The sequence below is a fragment of the Scardinius erythrophthalmus genome, assembly GCF_964197995.2.
Source record: "Scardinius erythrophthalmus genome assembly, chromosome: 22".
Classification (NCBI taxonomy): Eukaryota; Metazoa; Chordata; class Actinopteri; order Cypriniformes; family Leuciscidae; genus Scardinius; species Scardinius erythrophthalmus.
Window position 1 is genome coordinate 234,361 of NC_138242.1, and position 20,916 is coordinate 255,276.

Sequence of the window (20,916 nt, forward strand, 5' to 3'; positions counted from 1 at the left end):
GCCAGACAGATGCTCTTGAATCGCTCTCAATGTATTATGATGGCAATATTCACAGTCATGTGGCGTCAGTGCCATCTGAAGTCAGACAACATTTCTAACCAGCATGCACTGCTTCAAGTCAGACACGGTCGGTCCACATAAAGTTGAACACACCTAATGTTAATGAGGTGAATGACACCTAATAAATAGCAGTTGAAGGATAACTGAAATGGTAACGTAGAAGCACTTGAAGCGGCGCTGCACAGACCGATGACATCAAAGTACGCTGGATTTCTCTATTCATTTACTTACCCTCATGCCATCCCAGATGTATATGGAGTGGAGGGAGCATTTGAGAGAACACGTTTGAAGTACTCTGAACTGGCAACCAAAGCTGCGCAAAATGTCTGGAAGGTAAGGATTGTCCCAGTGGAAGTGGGAACCAGGGGTTAGACCACTAACCCTAACCCCTCGCTACATCCACAACCAGTCTACAGAAGAAAGGGAGGGTTAAGGGTCGCTCTCCCCAACAAGCAATCGAGTCCCTGTCGAACGCAACGCAAAGAAACAGCAGTTAGCTGTGGATTAATGGAAGGGCATCCACTGGGCGGCAAGATTAAGACTGGGGGATATGGAGTTATGAAGACTGGGAGATATGGAGTTATAAAGACTTGGGGATATGGAGTTATGAAGCATGCGGGGTATGGAGTTATGAAGACTGGGGGGTATGGAGTTATGAAGACTGGGGGTATGGAGTTATGAAGACTGGGGGATATGGAGATATGAAGACTGGAGGGTATGGAGTTATGAAGACTGGGGTTCAAGACATTCAACTCTCTCCTCTGTCCACCTCCACCACCACCCACCTCTTCTGTAACTGCTGACGATTTTGCTAACTTCTTCACCAACAAAACAACAACTATCAGCAGTCAGTTCTCAGCTCCACACACATAGGAACCCAGACCGACCCCTTCCACGTCCAATAACCCTCTCTCCTCCTCCTCTCCGCTAACCGAGGAAGAAGTTTCTACACTTCTCCTTTCCAGTCATCCTACCACCTGCCCTCTAGACCCCATCCCCTCACACCTTCTACAAGCCATCTCTCCCACACTTCTACCAGCACTCACACACATCATCAACTCATCCCTCCAGACTGGCACTTTCCCTACAGCATTCCAGCAGGCTCAGGTAACTCCACTGCTGAAAAAAACAACACTAAACACATCATTTGTAGAGAATTACAGACCTATCTCTCTACTACCATTCATTGCGAAAACACTTGAAAGAGCTGTTTTCAACCAAGTAACATCCTTCTTGTCTCTGAACAACCAGCTGGATGTCAACCAATCCGGCTTCAAGAAAGGGCACTCAACTGAGACTGCATTACTCTCGGTCACAGAAGCCCTACGGATCACAAAAGCTGCTTCCAAATTTTCAGTTCTCATTCTCCTGGATCTGTCTGCTGCCTTCGACACTGTGAATCATCAGATCCTTCTGTCCACCCTCTCATCACTGGGCATCACAGGTACTCCTCTCCACTGGTTTGAGTCCTATCTCACAGGTAGGTCCTTCAGGGTCACATGGAGAGGTGAGGTATCCAGAGCACATCAACTGACCACAAGGGTTCCTCAGGGTTCAGTTCTTGGTCCCCTGCTCTTCTCCATCTACACCACATCACTGGGACACATCATACAGGCACATGGTTTCTCTTACCATTGCTATGCTGATGACACACAGCTCTTCCTCTCATTTCAACCAGATGATCCCACAGTAGCTGCACGGATCTCAAGCTGTCTGGCGGACATCTCAGCATGGATGATGGAACATCACCTGCAGCTCAACCTGGCAAAGACTGAGCTTCTCGTCCTCCCTGCCAATCCATCTCTACAGCACGACTTCACTATCCAGCTAGAATCATCATCAACCACCCCATCAAGGTCGGTCAGAAATCTTGGAGTAACATTTGATGACCAGCTGACCTTCACAGATCACATTTCAAAGACCACTCGACCATGGCGATTTGCACTGCACAACATCAGGAAGATCAGGCCTTTTTCTAAATGAGCACGCAACACAACTTCTCGTCCAGGCCCTGGTCATCTCTAAGCTTGACTACTGCAATGCTCTTCTGGCTGGACTTCCTTCATGTGCAACTAAACCTCTACAAATGATTCAGAACGCTGCAGCTCGTCTTGTCTTCAACGAGCCCAAGAGGGCCCACGTCACTCCTCTGTTCATCTCTCTGCACTGGCTACCACTCGCTGCTCACATCAAGTTCAAGGCATTGACGCTTGCTTACAGATCTATCACAGGCTCAGCTCCCTCCTACTTTCACTCACTCCTACGAGCCTACATCCCTACCAGAAGCCTACGATCGGTCAACAAGCGACATCTCGTGGTTCCATCACAGAGAGCCACAAAATCACTTTCCAGAACATTCTCATTCACAGTTCCATGCTGGTGGAATGATCTCACCACCCTCATCCGGAATGCAGAATCCCTGACAACATTCAAAAGACAGCTGAAAACCCATCTCTTCCGTGAGCACTTAACCTCATAAAAAAATTTTTTGTAAAAAAATTAAATACAAAACTTTCCTCTTCCTTTTTCCTTTAAATCCTCGCTCATCGGGCTTATGCTACTCTGAATAATGCCTGAACTTAGTATTTTGAGCACTTCTTGCGTTGTTTTTTGCCTCTTCACGACGACTCACTTAATTTAGTCCTAATTTGTACGTCGCTTTGGACAAAAGCGTCTGCTAAATGACTAAATGTAAATGTAAATGTGGTAGGTATGGAGTTATGAAGACTGGGGTGTATGGAGTTATGAAGACTGGGGTGTATGGAGTTATGAAGACTGGGGGGTATGGAGTTATGAAGACTGGGGGATATGGAGTTATAAAGACTGGGGGGTATGGAGTTATGAAGACTGGGGGATATGGAGTTATAAAGACTGGGGGATATGGAGTTATGAAGACTGTGGGGTATGGAGTTATGAAGACTGGAGGGTATGGAGTTATGAAGACTGGGGTGTATGGAGTTATGACGACTGGGGGGTAAGGAGTTATGAATACTGTGGGGTATGGAGTTATGAAGACTGGGGAATATGGAGTTATGAAGACTGGGGGGTATGGAGTTATGAAGACTGGGGGGTATGGAGTTATGATGACTGGGGGATATGGAGTTATGAAGACTGGGGGGTATGGAGTTATGAAGACTGGGGGGTATGGAGTTATGAAGACTGGGGGTATGGAGTTATGAAGACTGGGGGATATGGAGTTATGAAGACTGGGGGGTATGGAGCTATGAAGACTGGGGGGTAAGGAGTTATGAAGACTGGGGGGTAGGGAGTTATGATGACTGGGGGGTATGGAGTTATGATGACTTGGGGATATGGAGTTATGAAGACTGGGGGGTATGGAGTTATGAAGACTGGGGGGTATGGAGTTATGAAGACTGGGGGGTATGGAGTTATGAAGACTGGGGGATATGGAGTTATGAAGACTGGGGGGTATGGAGCTATGAAGACTGGGGGGTAAGGAGTTATGAAGACTGGGGGGTATGGAGTTATGATGACTGGGGGGTATGGAGTTATGAAGACTGGGGGGTATGGAGTTATGATGACTGGGGGGTATGGAGCTATGAAGACTGGGGGTATGGAGTTATGAAGACTGGGGGGTATGGAGTTATGAAGACTGGGGGGGTATGGAGCTATGAAGACTGGGGGGTATGGAGTTATGAAGACTAGGGGGTATGGAGTTATGATGACTAGGGGGTATGGAGTTATGAAGACTGGGGGATATGGAGTTATGAAGACTGGGGTGTATGTGGTTATGAAGACTGGGGGGTATGGAGCTTTGAAGACTGGGGGGTATGGAGTTATGAAGACTGGGGGGTATGGAGCTATGAAGACTGGGGGGTATGGAGCTATGAAGACTGGGGGGTATGGAGATGTGTGTTGTGAAGTGTGAAGTGTGTTGTGAAACTGAGCTCCGCATCACTTCTCGCACAAGGTTCACAATGTAATTACATTATGCTTCACAACGTTTTGTTATTCACAACATGGAAGTGGCAGGAAGTGATTCTTTATAATAAAATAAACTATACAATATTAGTATTTTTCTCACACACAGAAGACAGTGATTCATCAACCGGGCTCGTATGGATTCCTGTTGTGTTTGTTTGGAAGGTTTTTGAAGTGTCAGCTTTGAGAGTCCCGTACACTTGCATTATATGGACTCACAGAGATTGTTCTTTCATCTGTGAAAGATGTTTTTTTCCACAGAAGAAAGAAAGTCATATACATCTTGGACTGCATGAGGGTAGGCCTGTCGCGATAGTCGATAATTCGATTAATCGCACGATAAAAAAAAATGAGCTCGATAATTTTTCCGGCCGCGATAATTCCATTTGCATGCTTGTTTGTTTTCCTCATCTCTCTCTCTCTCTACCAAAGAGACTGGATGACCACTCTCGCTCGGTTCTTTAGCGTATAGGAGGAGTGAACCCTCTTTGTTGTCAGTTGCATGGTCTTTGTGTGGGGAGGCGGCGCCGCGGCGCTTGTCACATGGTCTTCGTATGGGAAAACGCCGGCGGGACTGTTTGCGGCGACTGCCGGGAGAGAGAGAAGACGCTAGTTGTGAGTTGCGACAGCGAGCCCGATCACTTGAAAATGCGTATCTATACCACGAATGTTATTTCTCGTGCCATTTATACGGCAAAAATAGTTTTTGCATGCATATGATACGCTCTTTATGGCGTGTAATACGCACGCACTCCTCACCCCTAATCCTAACCAAGTATTTTCAGTGCGTATCATACACGCAATAAAGTGCGTCTCCGTCTTCCCGACAGTACACAATCATTTGACAAAGTAACAGGAGGACAAAGTAACAGGAGTAAGGGGCCGCTCACATATCGCGTCTTTTGCGCGCGCAAGTTCGTTATTTCAAATGTAGCCGCGCGGTATGCGCGCTCAAAATGGAAGCGACGCGGTCGCGGTGCGACGCGCTCGTTTTTTCCAAGCGCGTCCGCGCCGCATCGAGATAAAAACATCTCAACTTTTCAGAATGCCGCAAGCGCACCGCAGGTCACGTGACAAGAACCAAAGCTTAGCAACGACAGACGCCTCCGGAGCGCAACCACCCGAGCGCTTTGGAAAAAAGGACAACGCGGCGCGCCTAGCGTTTTCGACGCGTTTTTGGGCGCGATATGTGAGCGGCCCCTAACAGTGCAAAATTGTGTGATATGGCTTGTTGAGGCTTTTTTTTATTTGTTTACAAAGGTCCTAACTGTCAGTTTTGCCTGTTATGGAATGTATCACTATTTAAGCCTAATGTCTAAAGCCTAATGTTTAATATTTTTTGAAGTGCAATTTTGTTTACATCCATTTTATTTATTAACAGACATTTATTTTGTTAACAGACACTAAAGCGGGTCGCACACCGGACGCGCAGCGCCACGTCTTTTAAATTCGAACACATTATTCTCTATGAGAGTACACACACAGGCGGCGCCTTTCGGCGTCTGTCCGCGGCGCCCAACAACGGCTCAGGACCGTGTTCAAAATCCTGCCGCACCATTTACATAGTTTTATATAAAATTTACATTTATGTGTCTCAAATCGTAGTTAATGTATATATGGACTTAATCCTGTGCTGCAATATACATTTAGTTTTATATTTATTTACAGAAATCAGAAAATTGCTGATGTTATCGGATTTTCAGGTGACAGTTGTCCTAGACGTGGCGCGGCGCGGCGCTGAGCTGCGCGTCCGGTGTGCGACCCGCTTTAGTCCATTGCTTTCATTGTTTTTGGTTGTTTTGTTCATTTTTTTGGATATTTAAAATGTTTTCCGTTTTCAATGTTTAATATTCTTTAGAAATAAAAGTTTATAGATCGTTGAAAAGGTGTACCTGCATTATTATGCCATTATAATTATATTAAATGAAAATGGTCTCAGAACGACAATATTATCGTTTATCGCGATAATTTCTTGGACAATTTATCGTCCAGCAAAATTTGTTATCGTGACAGGCCTACATGAGGGTGAGTAAATTATGAGAGAATAAACATTTTTGGGTGGAATATCTATTTAAGCTTGGGATATGGACCTGCCCAAAAAATGGACAGTGACATAACACTCTGTTTTCACTCTTCAATTCGTTGAGTCTTGGCTCATCATGCCAGAAAGCTTGCCAACCCCTGACATAAAATATAACACACATCACACAAGTCATATGCTCCAAAAATTAAGCATAAAAGTTGCACATATGTCCACTTTAATTTTAATTTTTTTTTGCTTGGCCAAAAACAATGTTGAAAAGTACCAAATTTCTAAAAATATTTAATGCCAACTATTCAGATATATTTATGAGATAAATGTAAAGTTACCTGTCTTGGGCTCCACAGAGAAGTAAGGGTGTCCGTGTATGATGCTGTACACAACTCTGGCGCTGTTGCCGTAAGTGGGGTCGTCAGCATCCGTCGCTGTCACCTGAACCACCGCTGTGCCTGTGCAGAACATACGCAACACAACACGCTAGTGAGCATCAGGAAACAATATAGCTGAAGGGAACAGGATGTGATGTGAGTTACCATGGCAATGCTGTGTCTTACGGTGGCCCAGTAGTTCACAACACAACAAAATCAAGTCACAACACAATGGAATTTAAAAAGAAAACATCAGTTCACAACACAACGGAAACAAGCCACAACACAACGGAAACAAGCCACAACACAACAGAATTTTAAAATAAAGCATCAGTTCACAACACAAAGGAAACAAGCCACAACACAACGGAATTTAAAAAGAAAACATCAGTTCACAACACAACGGAAACAAGCCACAACACAACGGAATTTAAAAAGAAAACATCAGTTCACAACACAACGAAAACAAGTCACAACACAACGGAAACAAGCCACAACACAACAAAATTTAAAAAGCAAACAATCACAACACAACAGAAACAAGCCACAACACAACGGAATTTAAAAAGAAAAACATCAGTTCACAACACAACGAAATCAAGTCACAGCACAACGGAAACAAGTCACAACACAATGGAAACAAGCCACAACACAACAAAATCAAGTCACAACACAACGGAAACAAGTCACAACACAACAAAATCAAGTCAAAACCCAATGGAAACAAGCCACAACACAACGAAATCAAGTCACAACACAACGGAAACAAGTCACAACACAACAGAAAAAAGCCACAACACAACGGAAACAAGTCACAACACAACAAAATCAAGTCACAACACAACGGAAACAAGCCACAACACAACAAAATCAAATCAAAACCCAACGAAAACAAGTCACAACACAACGAAATCAAGTCACAACACAACGGAAACAAGCCACAACACAACAAAATCAAGTCACAACACAACGGAAACAAGCCACAACACAATGAAATCAAGTCACAACCCAACGGAAACAAGTCACAACACAACGAAATCAAGTCACAACACAACAGAAACAAGCCACAACACAACGGAAACAAGCCAAAACACAACGAAATCAAGTCACAACACAACGGAATCAAGTCATAACACAACGGAATCAAGTCACAACACAACGGAATCAAGTCACAACACAACAAAATCAAGTCACAACAACGGAAACAAGTCACAACATAACAAAATCAAGTCAAAACCCAACGGAAACAAGTCACGACACAACAGAAACAAGCCACAACACAACGGAAACAAGTCACAACACAACGAAATCAAGTCAAAACCCAACGGAAACAAGTCACAACACAACAAAATCAAGTCACAACACAACGGAAACAAGCCACAACACAACAAAATTTAAAAAGAAAACATCAGTTCACAACACAACGGAAACAAGTCACAACATAACAGAAACAAGCCACAACACAACGGAATCAAGTCACAACACAACGGAATCAAGTCACAACACAACGAAATCAAGTCAAATCCCAACAGAAACAAGTCACAACACAACAGAAACAAGCCACAACACAACGGAAACAAGCCACAACACAACGAAATCAAGTCACAACACAACGGAATCAAGTCACAACACAACGGAATCAAGTCACAACACAACGAAATCAAGTCACAACATGAAATGAAGACAAGACACAAAGCTTTAACTATCTAGAAAAATAATTGGGCTCATCTAGGCAGAGATATCTGGGCTATTCTCTAAATATTTTCTATTCTCTAAACTGGAAGCGTTTGTTGAACATGAGCTCATGCTGTCTGCTTCAGGACGCTGTACTTGGGAGCCACATAATTAGAGTACGCTAATATTCAGTTTGTTAGGTTATCTTCACCGTCATGCAGTCTATCTCAAACGAAACACTTTGTCAATGACATTTCGCATGGAAGTAAACAGTATGAAAATGTCACAGAGAATAGATGAGATATTGTTCCATATTGATCTGGCCTTAATGTAACATTACACTGTCTGAACTGAGAGCTTAAAGTCATAGAATTCCTGCAGAGGGGAGTACTGATGCTTTTAACCTAATTACTACATAAAGCAAATCATAAAAACAAACTTATAAGATGCGTTAGGAATGTACAATAAATCCAACAACAGCTTTTTTTTTTACACATTCACTGCCTTGCATGTAAACCACACACACACACACACACACACACACACACACACACACACACACACACACACACACACACACACACACACACACACACACACACACAGACACACAATATTTTATTTATCCATCAGCGGTGCCATGCTTACAACAATCTGAAGTGTTATTTGATTCTGTCCAGTATACTATAGATTCAGCTGGAATGTTTTTTTGTTGGCTTGAGTCGAAGCCTGTGCAGCTGAGTGTCTAATCGCTCTCTCTCTCTCTCTCTCTCTCTCTCTCTCTCTCTCTCTCTCTCTCTCTCTCTCTCTCTCTCTCTCTCTCTCTCTCTCTCTCTCTCTCTCTCTCTCTCTCTCTCTCTCCCCCATCATCTCTCATTTGTCCATCTTCATTACAGTGAATGATCACATTCTCAGGTTTCCATTCATTTTCTGTGTACTAGAAGTGCATCTCTGTGGTTTTCAATCAAATCTGTGCTCTAGGCAGCCGACTGTCATCTGACAGTAATGAAAATAAATATATCTCGACTAATTTTAAGAGATGACAATTTTTCATATTCCTCCCCCAAACAATAGCTGAAATTTGACCATTATGATCACTATATCTCATTTTCTTATCACAAGAATCAACACAAAATGCAACATTGTGAGAGTGTGATATATTGTGTCTGGTAAATGAGCGAAACACTGAATTCGCAATGCTCTGTAGAATGTGAGGTAATATATTTCTATCTATCTATCTCTATCTGTGTGTTGGTCATCAGGTAATACTCCTGAGGTTTATATATAGACAGTGATTTTATGAGGCCTGCATCCCCTCAGATTCACCTTTAGTTATCAATATCAAATACCGGAGTTATTGCAACAGGAGATTTCTGTCATGCATTGATGTTATGCTTCAGTGCAAGACTTGCATGTGCCATCAGTGTCATATATGTCTGTCATGTGACTGATCCACACACACTGAATACGTCAGTCATATGACTGATCCACACACACTGAATACGCCTGTCATGTGACCGATCCACACACACTGAATATGTGACTGATTTGTAACATCCTGACTGTATGTCCCAAAAGGGACACCGTAGCCCTCGGGCAAGATCTCTGTACTAACTGCACGAGACCTCCTGTTCTGGCCCGGGATGGGCAAACAAATAGAAGCAACAGTAGAGCAGTGCAGTATATGCCAGGAACGACGTGATGCTAACCCCAAAGAACCCCTTTGGTCACATGACATATCTGAGAGACCATGGCAAGTAGTAGGTACAGACCTCTTCACATGGAACACTCAAAACTTCATCGTCATTGTAGACTACTACAGTAGATTCTTTGAAATGGAGTGGCTCACAAGCTGCACCTCACTTGCGGTAATCACCAAACTCAAGTCCGCGTTTGCTCGTCACGGCATCGCAGAGACAGTCATCAGCAACAATGGACCATGCTACAGCTCCGAGGAGTTCCGCCGCTTTGCAAACGAGTGGGACTTCACCCACACCACCACAAGTCCGCGTTACCCACAGAGCAACGGCCTTGCTGAAAAGACTGTCCAGCAAAGTGCATCCTGGACAAGGCAAAAGCTGGAAACACAGACCCCTACCTCGCTCTGCTGGAGAACAGGAACACTCCAGTGGACAACCTTCAGTCACCGGCCCAACTTCTGACGAGCCGGCGACTACGTTCCATACTCTCAGCGACCAGCAGGCATCTGCAGCCACAGGTAGCACCCCAGAAAACCGTCCAAGATAGACGAAAGGCATGCCAACACCGCCAACAAGAATACTTCAACAGAGGCACCAAGCCACTGTCTCACCTACCTGTTGGCACACCCATTCGTTTCCGTCAGGAGGATGGCTCCTGGAGACCTGCAACGGTAACACAACATGCACACACACACAGGAGCTACCACATCCAGACAGAAGATGGACAGACTCTACGACGCAACCGCTGGCACCTCCGCAAAAGCAGAGATGCTCAAGACACCAAAGACATGCAGACACACACACCAACAACACACAGCCACCACACTCTGAACCTGAGGACCACCCACAACCAACAAACCAACAACAGTCCAACTACACAACAAGGTGTGGCCGGATCTCCAGGCCAAGACAAGTCCTCGATTTATAATGTAAAGGGTGCAGGCGCATCTCTGCCCTATAAAAAAAAATAATTGTAGTTAAACTGTTGTTTATGACCACCTGCCTCTTGTAAAAAAAAAAAAAAAAAAACCAAGAGAAAATGTTTACGTACCTGTTACTTACCTGTTACCTCGGAAACACTGTGAAATCAGTTTGACTGCCTGTCTTGCCTTTTCACAACTAGTTCACTTATAAGTTACTTGAATCCTACAAGAAATGAAAACCTTGCTTTCTAACTTGAACACTATTGACTTGTTTGCATTCACGTCTTATGTCATTTAACCGCTGCCTGTACCTGTTTACATTACAGCAATGACACTAATGACCACAGACTGTATTGTTCAGACTGCTTATATGTGCCTTAAGCACAAGTGTTCTGTTCATGGAATTAATGTTGTGTGTGTTCAGGTAATGCTATTTTTTTTTTCTTAAGAGGGGAGATGTAACATCCTGACTGTATGTCCCAAAAGGGACACCGTAGCCCTCGGGCAAGATCTCTGTACTCTCGCGAGATTGTGTGGAAGCACAGGGCAAAAAGAAATAAAGACATACAGTTCAGAATGTCCGGTGTGCGTTCCAGTTATTATATATAAGTAGCTTTAGCCAGTGAGCAAACAAGCAAACATTACATGATTCACACACACTGAATACACCAGTCATGTGACTGATTCACACACACTAAATACGCCTGTCATGTGACCGATCCACACACACTAAAAATGCCTGTCATGTGACTGATTCACACACTTTAGGCTTGTTCGACTTCATGCAGCTCTGCGTAGACCGATCGGTGGCTGACTTGAAGCAGTGCATGCCGGTTAGAAACTTTGTCAGACTTGATCCAGCGCCGACGCCACGTGACTGTGACGTATGCCATCAAAGCACCGCGAGACCGATTCCAGAGTAGCCGGAGAACTCAGCCAGCGCAGCTTCTCCAGAGCGGCTGCACGAGGGCTGATGACGACACAGCTGTTCCACCATTGGCTGATGACGACACAGCTGTTCCACCATTGGCTGATGACGACACAGCTGTTCCACAATTGGCCGGATTCACTGCATGACAGCGATCACGCGTGTTTCGTGTTTATTCGAACACCTTTAGTTCCTCTAAAGCTCACAAATCATTTTTTTTATAACAGTAAACACTCTTTTCATGTCGTTGCGATGCTATATTGTCATGTTTATTAAATTAAAACTGATTAAAAAACATAGACTCCACTTCATTGATAGTAGCTTATGTTGATTAACTTAAACAGTAGATTAACTTGAACAGACGCTGTATGAAGCAGTACATAAAGTATTGAATGAAAATGTCTCTGAACATCTGTGTATTATTTGGCAAATATCGCATTTATTTCACTTCAGCTGTGGTAAAGTATGCAAACAGCACGTGAGCGGTCACTACGGGAACCAGAAAGTGTCCGACTTCACGTCTCCGTTTGTAGCTCGTTGTCATGCGGTGAATCCGGCCAATCGTGGATCAGCTGTGTCGTCATCAGCCCTCGTGCAGCCGCTCTTGAGAAGCTGCGCTGGCTGAGTTCTCCGGCTACTCTCGAATCGGTCTCGCGGTGCTTTGATGGCATATGTCACAGTCGCGTGGCGTCGGCGCTGGATCAAGTCGGACAAAATTTCAAACCGGCATGCACTGCTTCAAGTCAGCCACCGATCGGTCTACGCAGAACTGCATGAAGTCGAACAAGCCTTAAGTGACTGATTCACACACACTAAATACACCTGTCATGTGACTGATCCACACACACTGAATACGCCAGTCATGTCACTGATCCACAGACACTGAATACGCCAGTCATGTGACTGATTCACACACTCAATACGTCTGTCATGTGACTGATCCACACACACTGAATACGTCTGTCATGTGACTGATCCACACACACTGAATATGTGACTGATTTACACACACTGAGCTGCTGTTCGCTGTCGCAGCTTCTGACACACTGTCACTCCAACATAACCTGGAAGTTGAATCTAAGAATCCCGTTCTGACAGGGTCCTCAGGCAAGGGGCATTAAGCTTCAGAATCCTTCAGGAGATGTCCTGGGATCTGACACATCAGCGACCTGATACTTTGGCAGCTTCTGCCTCCATGTTTCATTTTAGTGACTGTGTGTTTGTCTCTTGCTCTCGCTCTCATTTGTCATGTTCTTGTGCTTCGGAAAGCTCTTGGTTATTTTCATGTTCAGTTTTCAAGATTTGACACACATTCAGTGGCTCACTGCGTCTTGGGAGTAAAAGCACACAATTCTGTGCCTTAAAATATATAATATTGAGAAAACAGGCAAAAGTTTATCATCTTCTTAACTCACAGGAGTTTTGTAATAATCTCATTCTGTAAATAATTTTCTTTAGTTGGTATCAGTTTTCAGACATTCTTCAATAACTGTAGATTTAAAAAAAAATCATCATGCTTTCCCCATTATGGTTGAATCGCGGAAGCTACACCAGTTACTTTTGCCAAGAGATTTATCATTAATACATGTGTCAGCATAGGAGAGAAACAGGCATATAAGAATAAGGCTACATGATAGGTGGTGTTCATTCTAGATTTCTCTGTTCCCCATTTCTCTATCTTCTCACCCCATCATACTAGCTGTAAACATTTTCTCTCATTACCATTACCCCATAAACATTACCCCATCATCTCTATGTTTCCTCTAACGCCCTCATGCCTTTATGTTTCACTGCCTTTATGTTTCTCTGCGGCGGTACAGTAAAATTGAGCTTATATACATTACAGAGAGACTTCCTTTTATGGTAACAAACTATGTTGCTTAGGTTTAAAAATGGTACATATGTCATTATGCTCACACATGGCACACTATCCCTGTTGTTTACATCTGCATCAGTCAAAACATGTTAGGGTTCTCAAGTCTCACGCATTGGCCGTGAGACACACGCAATTCAACCAGTTCACACGCTCACATGCCACACCGTGTATTTCTCACGCTGAAAAGGCAATGCCAACCAAGTTGTCCTACAAGCTTTATATATAACGTTGTATATGAGGCGCAGGCACACAAAGTGAAGTTTCCTGCCGCCAGCACGTATCTCGGCCAGATTGCGTTCGTTAATAGGCAACATAGATGCGCGAACACACGTAAGTTGACGGAACATTCTCGGCCACCATGCGTTCGTTACTAGGTAACCAACAACATCGCGCGAACACACGTCGTGATGATGGAGAAGGTAAGTTGGAAGAAAGCTCGTCTAACATTTTAAGGCTAGAACATTTAATATATAGCCCATCGTATACATTATTATTGATGCAGTCAAAAACTCTACAACTACTTTGCAACCAGGCCAGAAGCTTTGGCTCAGTTTGGCTAGCTTATGTTATCTGAAACTAAGGGAAATGTTAGTGGGTATGGGAAGGAATGAAGATGTATTTCTTCATTTTATTTTAAATAAATTTAAATGTATTTATTTTATTTTAAATGATATTATATATTATACTGTATTAATAGTATTTCTAGTTACATAATACGTATTAAAGCAGAGTGCTCTGGGTAATATTTTATATCCTGTCAAAACATAACGTTACATTAATCATTGATTGCCATTGCATTTGTATTTTTCAAACACTTGCAACACAAAACACATTTCATAAGCTGGAGTGTGTACTCTTGTGTGTACACACACACACAAACACACACACATACCTTAATAATACTCTAATATGTCATTTGTTCTCAATGTCCCACCACACAATAAATCATTAAACCATTTCGACTAGACACATTCAAAATGCAAAAATATTTGTTTTTCCAAACAGTTTGGAGCAATTTGTTATATGTTTGTAATTTTTGTAACTTAATTGTAATTTTGAAATATAACATTAAAGAGTATATTTGATGTGATTAATTGCTCTGTCATTTATCAGATTTACCAATTGTTATAATTTCAATTTGTGCTGTTTAATTATGAACAATGGGTAAAATTGGGGGGCGGGGACAGGTGGGTGTGGGGCTCCATTAGGGCTCCTCCCCCAACCGCATGTGATCTCACTCCAAGATTTTGATAAAACTTGAGAACCCTGCATACCCCTCTACAAAATATAGCTCATCCCCCTGTCTCATGTGATCCTCACATGGTTCCATGCTATCTATAGCATTCAACACATGCACATAAAACTCTGACTTGACAAAATACATTATGAAATTATTATGAAAATGAATAAAGAAAAATAATACAGATACATAACATTAAACAGTAAAGTTTTTAGTCTTCAATAACACACTGCAGAGAAATACAGCTATGATGGAGATTATTAGCATGTCCTGCCTCGTGTTACTTCAAGAAACAGCCCAATTCACCTTTCCTTGTTCTAACATGACGTTTTCATCAGTTTAGTAACAAAGGCTTAGACTTTTTTTTTTTAACTAGCAATGGCAGATACTGAATCTGTGAAGTAGTTTCCACACACACAAGATTTTTTTTTTTTTTTTGTACAGCCCTTGTTTGTCAAATAAATGCAGTCTCTGAGAGCAGAAGAAACTTACTTTAAAAACATTTTAAATTATCATACCATTCCCAAATTTTTGAATGGTAGTTCTTGGCTATTTTTAAATTTATTTTTATACGTGTCCTTCTAAGAAAGTAATCATAAGCTTTTGAAGATGAGCAAAGATTAGTTAAATGAACGTACCGAGAGGAGACATTTCGGGCACTCCTGAGGTGTACGGCCCGTCCAGGAACTTGGGCTCGTTGTCATTGATGTCCTGGACCTTCACAATGAACTGAGACTCGTCCTCTAGCGGAAGGCTAGTTTCGCGGTCGACCGCTTGAGCACGCAGCGTGTAATAACCCTGTTCCTCTCGGTCCAGGCGTTTGGTAGCATGGATGTCTCCTGTATTCTCATCGATAGTGAAGACTGAAGATGCTCCCTCCCCTGTCAACACGTACCGGACATTTCCATCACTCTTATCCACATCTGAATGCAGCTGTGAAAAAACACACACAACACAGACTTGTAGACAACCAGAACACACACTACAGCAATTTAATGTTCTGACATTTAGATGTGAATAAATGGATAACAGCTTTTAAACAAAACAGTACAATAAATTACAGTAAAGTTATAATAAACCTAAATTACTATTTCAGCACAACTTTTAAACTTTTAGAATCTCACTTTTGAAGTTTTCTTTGCATGTACACACTTGGAGCTGCAGTCAAGCAATTTTGTTAATTTTTTTCCATGTGCAAAAATAAAGTGCTCAGAGCATGTAAAAGTAACAAACATTTCAGTCATGGAGGAACTTCCTCAGTGTTTTACAGCATTTATTTAAATCTTTGCAATCATGTCATTTGTTTTGAAAAAGTGTGCAAGATCCTCTACCTTAATTTTGTAATAAGAGCCACACTTTCTGCTGCCAGTTGGCGGTGCTATGATTGAGAAGAACAATATCCACATCCATGTGATGATCCATGATCAATCATACACCGCCCACAAGACATGTGACACTTCCGCTTTCCTTTTTTTCCATAAATGTTTTGCCTTGTCATGGTAAAACCATTTGAGATATCAAAAATTTATTTGCAGTTTTTATCATCAGGGCTCTCAAGTTTTGAAGACAGGCAAGAGTGACATCCCTTTCATTGGTTGTTGCATTAAATCTTACTCAGATACAATAGTGCTATTTTCTGATTAGCTATTGAGTAGCCCCTTTCTTTTTTTTTTTGATTGGCTGATAAGTGGCAGGCTCGACTAAGAACTCCAGGGGAGACGCGCTTGATTCCTGCCGGTTCCATAGTGAGAGCGGCGGGGCCAGAGAAATTTTGGGCGCTGCGGCATATTAAATATATTATAAATAGTTTTTCCGTGTGAGAAATACAATGTGTGGCGGGAGTACGTGACAAAAGACTGAAATGAGTGACTGTCACGCTCAATGCGTGACACTTGAGAGTCCTGTATCATGTTTGGGAGACTTTGACTGTCTGGATCTGATTTGTAATTAGATGAGTGAGCCCCTCTGGGTGCCTGTCAGAGCACAGTTTAATATAAGGATGAGGAGACAGTTGAGCAGGTTTAGAAGACGTATTGATAAAAGAACAAGCCGCAGAGGTACAGGTATTTCACAGGTAGGTATCAATTACAGGCAGTAGAGGCAATAGTCTGGAAAACGAAAAATACCATAAAGGAAAAGTGAATAACAAGAATGGCTGGGCATATATACAATAATAAACATCCATTGGTACATAAAGGCAGCCAAAGCACACTAAATCCTCATCAGTAACATTTCACCATGGAATATACAATCCAATAAAGGAAAATAAGGTATCACATTGTACATTATAGACCATAAGCAATCATCTAACATGCTAAACATCACTCTATATATGGATAACTCAGCACATCAGATTGTAATCACTCGTTTGGTATAAACAGCTCAAAATATCAAATTCACATCCCTAAGGACTCATCAAAAAAACAAAAACAGTGATATACATCTCAATAAATAAGAAATAATCACATATGGAACAGTGTCATTAAGCCAGACTAAGAGAAACAACAGCTGAGGGCATGTCTGGACATGCGTGTGTGACGCAGTTATAAATAACTAAATACCAATCTCTATAAACACAAACATAAGGCAAACATGCTTACTTGTAGGTCAATGACTAACACCTCAAGGCAACTTCTGCAGCAAATATCACAGATAACAAGAATAAATGTCCTTTCAGCAATCGGCGCAACATAACAGTTCAGCAGGCAACAGCAGCTTCACTCGAGAGAGTGCTCAGTCCGAAACCGATACACTATGTCAGAATAAATGTCCTCTCTTAAAGGAGCCTTTACAAAAGCCACCCCCAAAGATGAGAAGCATCTTTGTATTCAGGAAAGGTGAATCTATTAATGAGGGTTAGGAACTCCAGGATCATCTGAAGGCAATGTTGGTTGGACAACCAAGCGGGCAACTGGTCTGGTGTAGATTTTACCCTTGATCTGCACATCTGCTAATCTGTTATGGCCATCGGGGCTCAGGTGTGTCTGAATGACTTCACCTACAGGCCATAAACCTCGGGGAAACTGAGGGTCAACAATCATGACGTAGGTATGCTCTTGGAGGTCAGGAGGCGAAGCTTGCCTGGTCTGCAGAGTGGGAAGGTAATCACGGATGAATCTGGACCAGAATCGATCTGCCAGGATCTGGGAATGTCTCCATCTTCTGCGACTCAACATTTCAGATTCAATGACTTGTGGCAACAATCCATCAGGTCAATATCGGCTACATCGGAGGATACATAGCCCACAGGTTTTGAGTAAAAGATAGCTTCGACTTCCAACAAAATTGTCATCAGGACCTCCTAAGGAACCGACTGGGAGCCCAAAATGGTATACAAAGCTGACTTGGCAAATCTTACCTCCCTCTCCCAAACCCCACCAAAGTGAGGGGCTGCTGGGGGATTAAAGCAGAAGTGGATCTTCTGGCGAGCAAGATGACGCTGCAGGTCAGGAGCTAAGGCAGCAAATGCTTCCCGCAACTCACGCTCGCCTCCACGAAAGGGACTGGGTTGGGGTGCCTCACCTAGTGATGAGGGCCATAAGGAAGGAATCAGTACTCAAGCTAGGGAGTAAGTCTAGGTGTACTGCTCTTGTGGTGAGACACTTAAAGAGAATACCCCAACGCTTCTCGATACGTCTTCCAATTTTGATCAGGAAAGGACCAAAGCAATCCATGCCACATGAATGGAAGGCAGGCTTGTAAAGCTGGAGACGGGCAGAGGGTAGATCAGACATCTGAGGCACCGAAGGTTGGGCTCTCCACCGACAACATTCCGGACAGGTATGCTGAAAACGTCGAACAGCTTCACGGCCTCGCAGGATCCAATAACACCTCTTTATTTCAGCAAACAGCCGTTCTGATCCAGGATGATGCAGTTGGTTGTCGTACTGATGGATAATCAGGCGAGTAACTGGATGCTTAGGGTCTAGGACTACAGGATGGAGAACAGAATCCGCGAAGTCGGCCACTCTCCTCAAATGACCACCCACTCTAATCAAGCCACTAAAAGGATCCAGCTCCGGAGCCAAGGCGACTAGACGGCTACTAGGTTTAACTGTCTTCCCAGATTCTAACAGGTGGTAATCTTCAGAGAAGGATTCCTGTTGGACATGTTTAAGGACATGGGCTTCAGCTCGACGATAATCTGTGGCTTCTGGACCGTTGTCAGGAACTGGGTCACTTTGAAGGTTTCGGGCAGTGGCGTCCAGCAGGTCTAACCAGGTAGGATAATTCCATCTACCAGGGTGGCTGCAAGTGGTAGGTGAGGCAACAACTCCACAAAAGCTAGACTTCTGCAACTCCGCTGGATCTTTACTAGGCTCAGGATTAGGAAGGACCGGCCATTCTCGAGGGTCAAGGAGAAGGAAAGGGGGTCCTCGGGACCATCGGTTTGGGGTAGCAAGTTAGGAAAGAGGACGTTAGAATTCTGCGTCAGCCAGAACTCCACACTAGTAGCTTGAGCGTCGGGAGGTAGGTGACTTAATACAGCAGGATCGTTACAGGCCCACTGACGGATCTCAAATCCTGCTTCGGAAAGGATAGTACGCAGGCAATCAATCAGACTATGGGCTGCATCAGCAGTAGGTAGGCTCTGGAGGCAATTATCAATTATCATAAAAACATCTCTCCACAGAGAAACGAATCTCCTCATCTGTCAAGGGGTGCTGACAGGTGTGGCACTGGAGTGCATAGATTGCACAACAAGGACTGGAGGTGGTACCAAAGGGTAGGACTAACCACTCGAAGGTCTGAGGAGCCTCATCCATCTGCAGGTCTCGCCATAGAAAGCGGAGTAGAGGACAATCTTCAGGGAACATTGCCTTAATATCTCCGTTTACGGCTACAGGATGCTCTCGGAAATGAAGGAGGACACCTAACAACGAGGCTCCAAGGGTAGGTCCGGGCAATAAGTGCTGGTTAAGACTCTGACCTCTGTACTGATGTGAACAATTAAAGACAAGCCGGGACTTTCCATTGTGACTAACAAGATGGTGAGGAATGTACCAACACTCAGGGGAATCAGGAACAGGATCAGGAACTATACGGACAGATCCGGTCTCTTGGAGTCTACATATCTCTGTTCGGTAGGTCTCGGCTTTCTCAAGATCCTTCAGCAGACGCCACTCCCCGCTGCGGATTGAATCTCGAGACTGAATCTCTCAGAGCATTCAACAACGGCATGTCTCTACGGCGAAGAAGGGGAGTGGCGAGGCGACGAACACCTTCTATCTTTAGGGTAATGGTCTTGAGGTCAAGCAGCTGAAGGGCTTCCTGGTCTTGCTTGGAACGAGTAACTTTGTTACTCTCACGGTAAGGAATTGTATCCAGCTGCCACAATCTCTGAACATGGTGAAGGAGCTCATCTTGGACAGAAACCAAAGAGGTAAACAAGCACTGGGAAGGGGTGGAAGGACAACCCATAGAAGCAACAGGACCCTAAAGTGTCCATCCCAAGCTGGTACGAACAGCAACTGGCGCTCCCGGGCCGCCCCATCGAACAGGCTCAGTAGGTGTTGTAAGGTGGGGCTAGTCGGAACCAATAAGGAGAAATGGTTGGACATCGGTAAGGGTACGGATGGGAAGTCCTCTCAAGTGTCTGTTCTTCCGCTTTAACTGCTCCACAGGATAGGACTGGCGCGACAGGTTAAGGTGATCAGCAGTAAAGGCATGACTGATCTGATAACTAACCTGTGGTCGGTAGACGGGAGAAATCTGGAAGGATATGGAACAATGATATGGTCCAGATCTTCAGGAACACCCTGAATTTCCAGTGCTTCAACGGCAGTAGAAAGAAGGATCGTTCGCTCTGATCCGTCATCCAGGAGGGCAAAGGTATCCAAGGTACGATCTTCATAATGCAGATGCACTGGAACCACCTTGAGCATAACACGGCCGCTAATGGAAGGTTTATCATAGAAGAACCTATCTGAGGAGAAACTCGTCTGAGAAAGGCAACTCTTCTCCACAGTAGCAGGATCCTCTGTAGAGGAAGGACCGGCATTTACATTGTGCTGGGGGCGAAGATCCCAACCACGATCGTGCCTACGGATCCAGGTCTTAACTTGATCAGGGGTAAGCTGGGTGAAGGAAGCACACTGACTCGGTAATGCTCAAATGTGTCACAGAAAGGACAATAGCGCTTCGCACTAACAGGCTTGGCTGAC

At 43.7% G+C, this 20,916-nt stretch overlaps 1 protein-coding gene across 1 annotated transcript in view; it reads right to left on the reverse strand.

The window, feature by feature from the left end:
* Nucleotides 1-20,916, reverse strand: part of LOC308682403 (cadherin-7) — a gene marked incomplete at both ends in the record, with an annotated part of 118,667 nt that overhangs the window by 84,851 nt on the left and 12,900 nt on the right. The window contains 2 exons of the mRNA XM_081352113.1: nucleotides 6,373-6,492; nucleotides 15,391-15,685. Coding sequence (XP_081208239.1) covers nucleotides 6,373-6,492; nucleotides 15,391-15,685 — 415 coding nt within the window. The remainder of the gene's footprint in view (nucleotides 1-6,372; nucleotides 6,493-15,390; nucleotides 15,686-20,916) is intronic.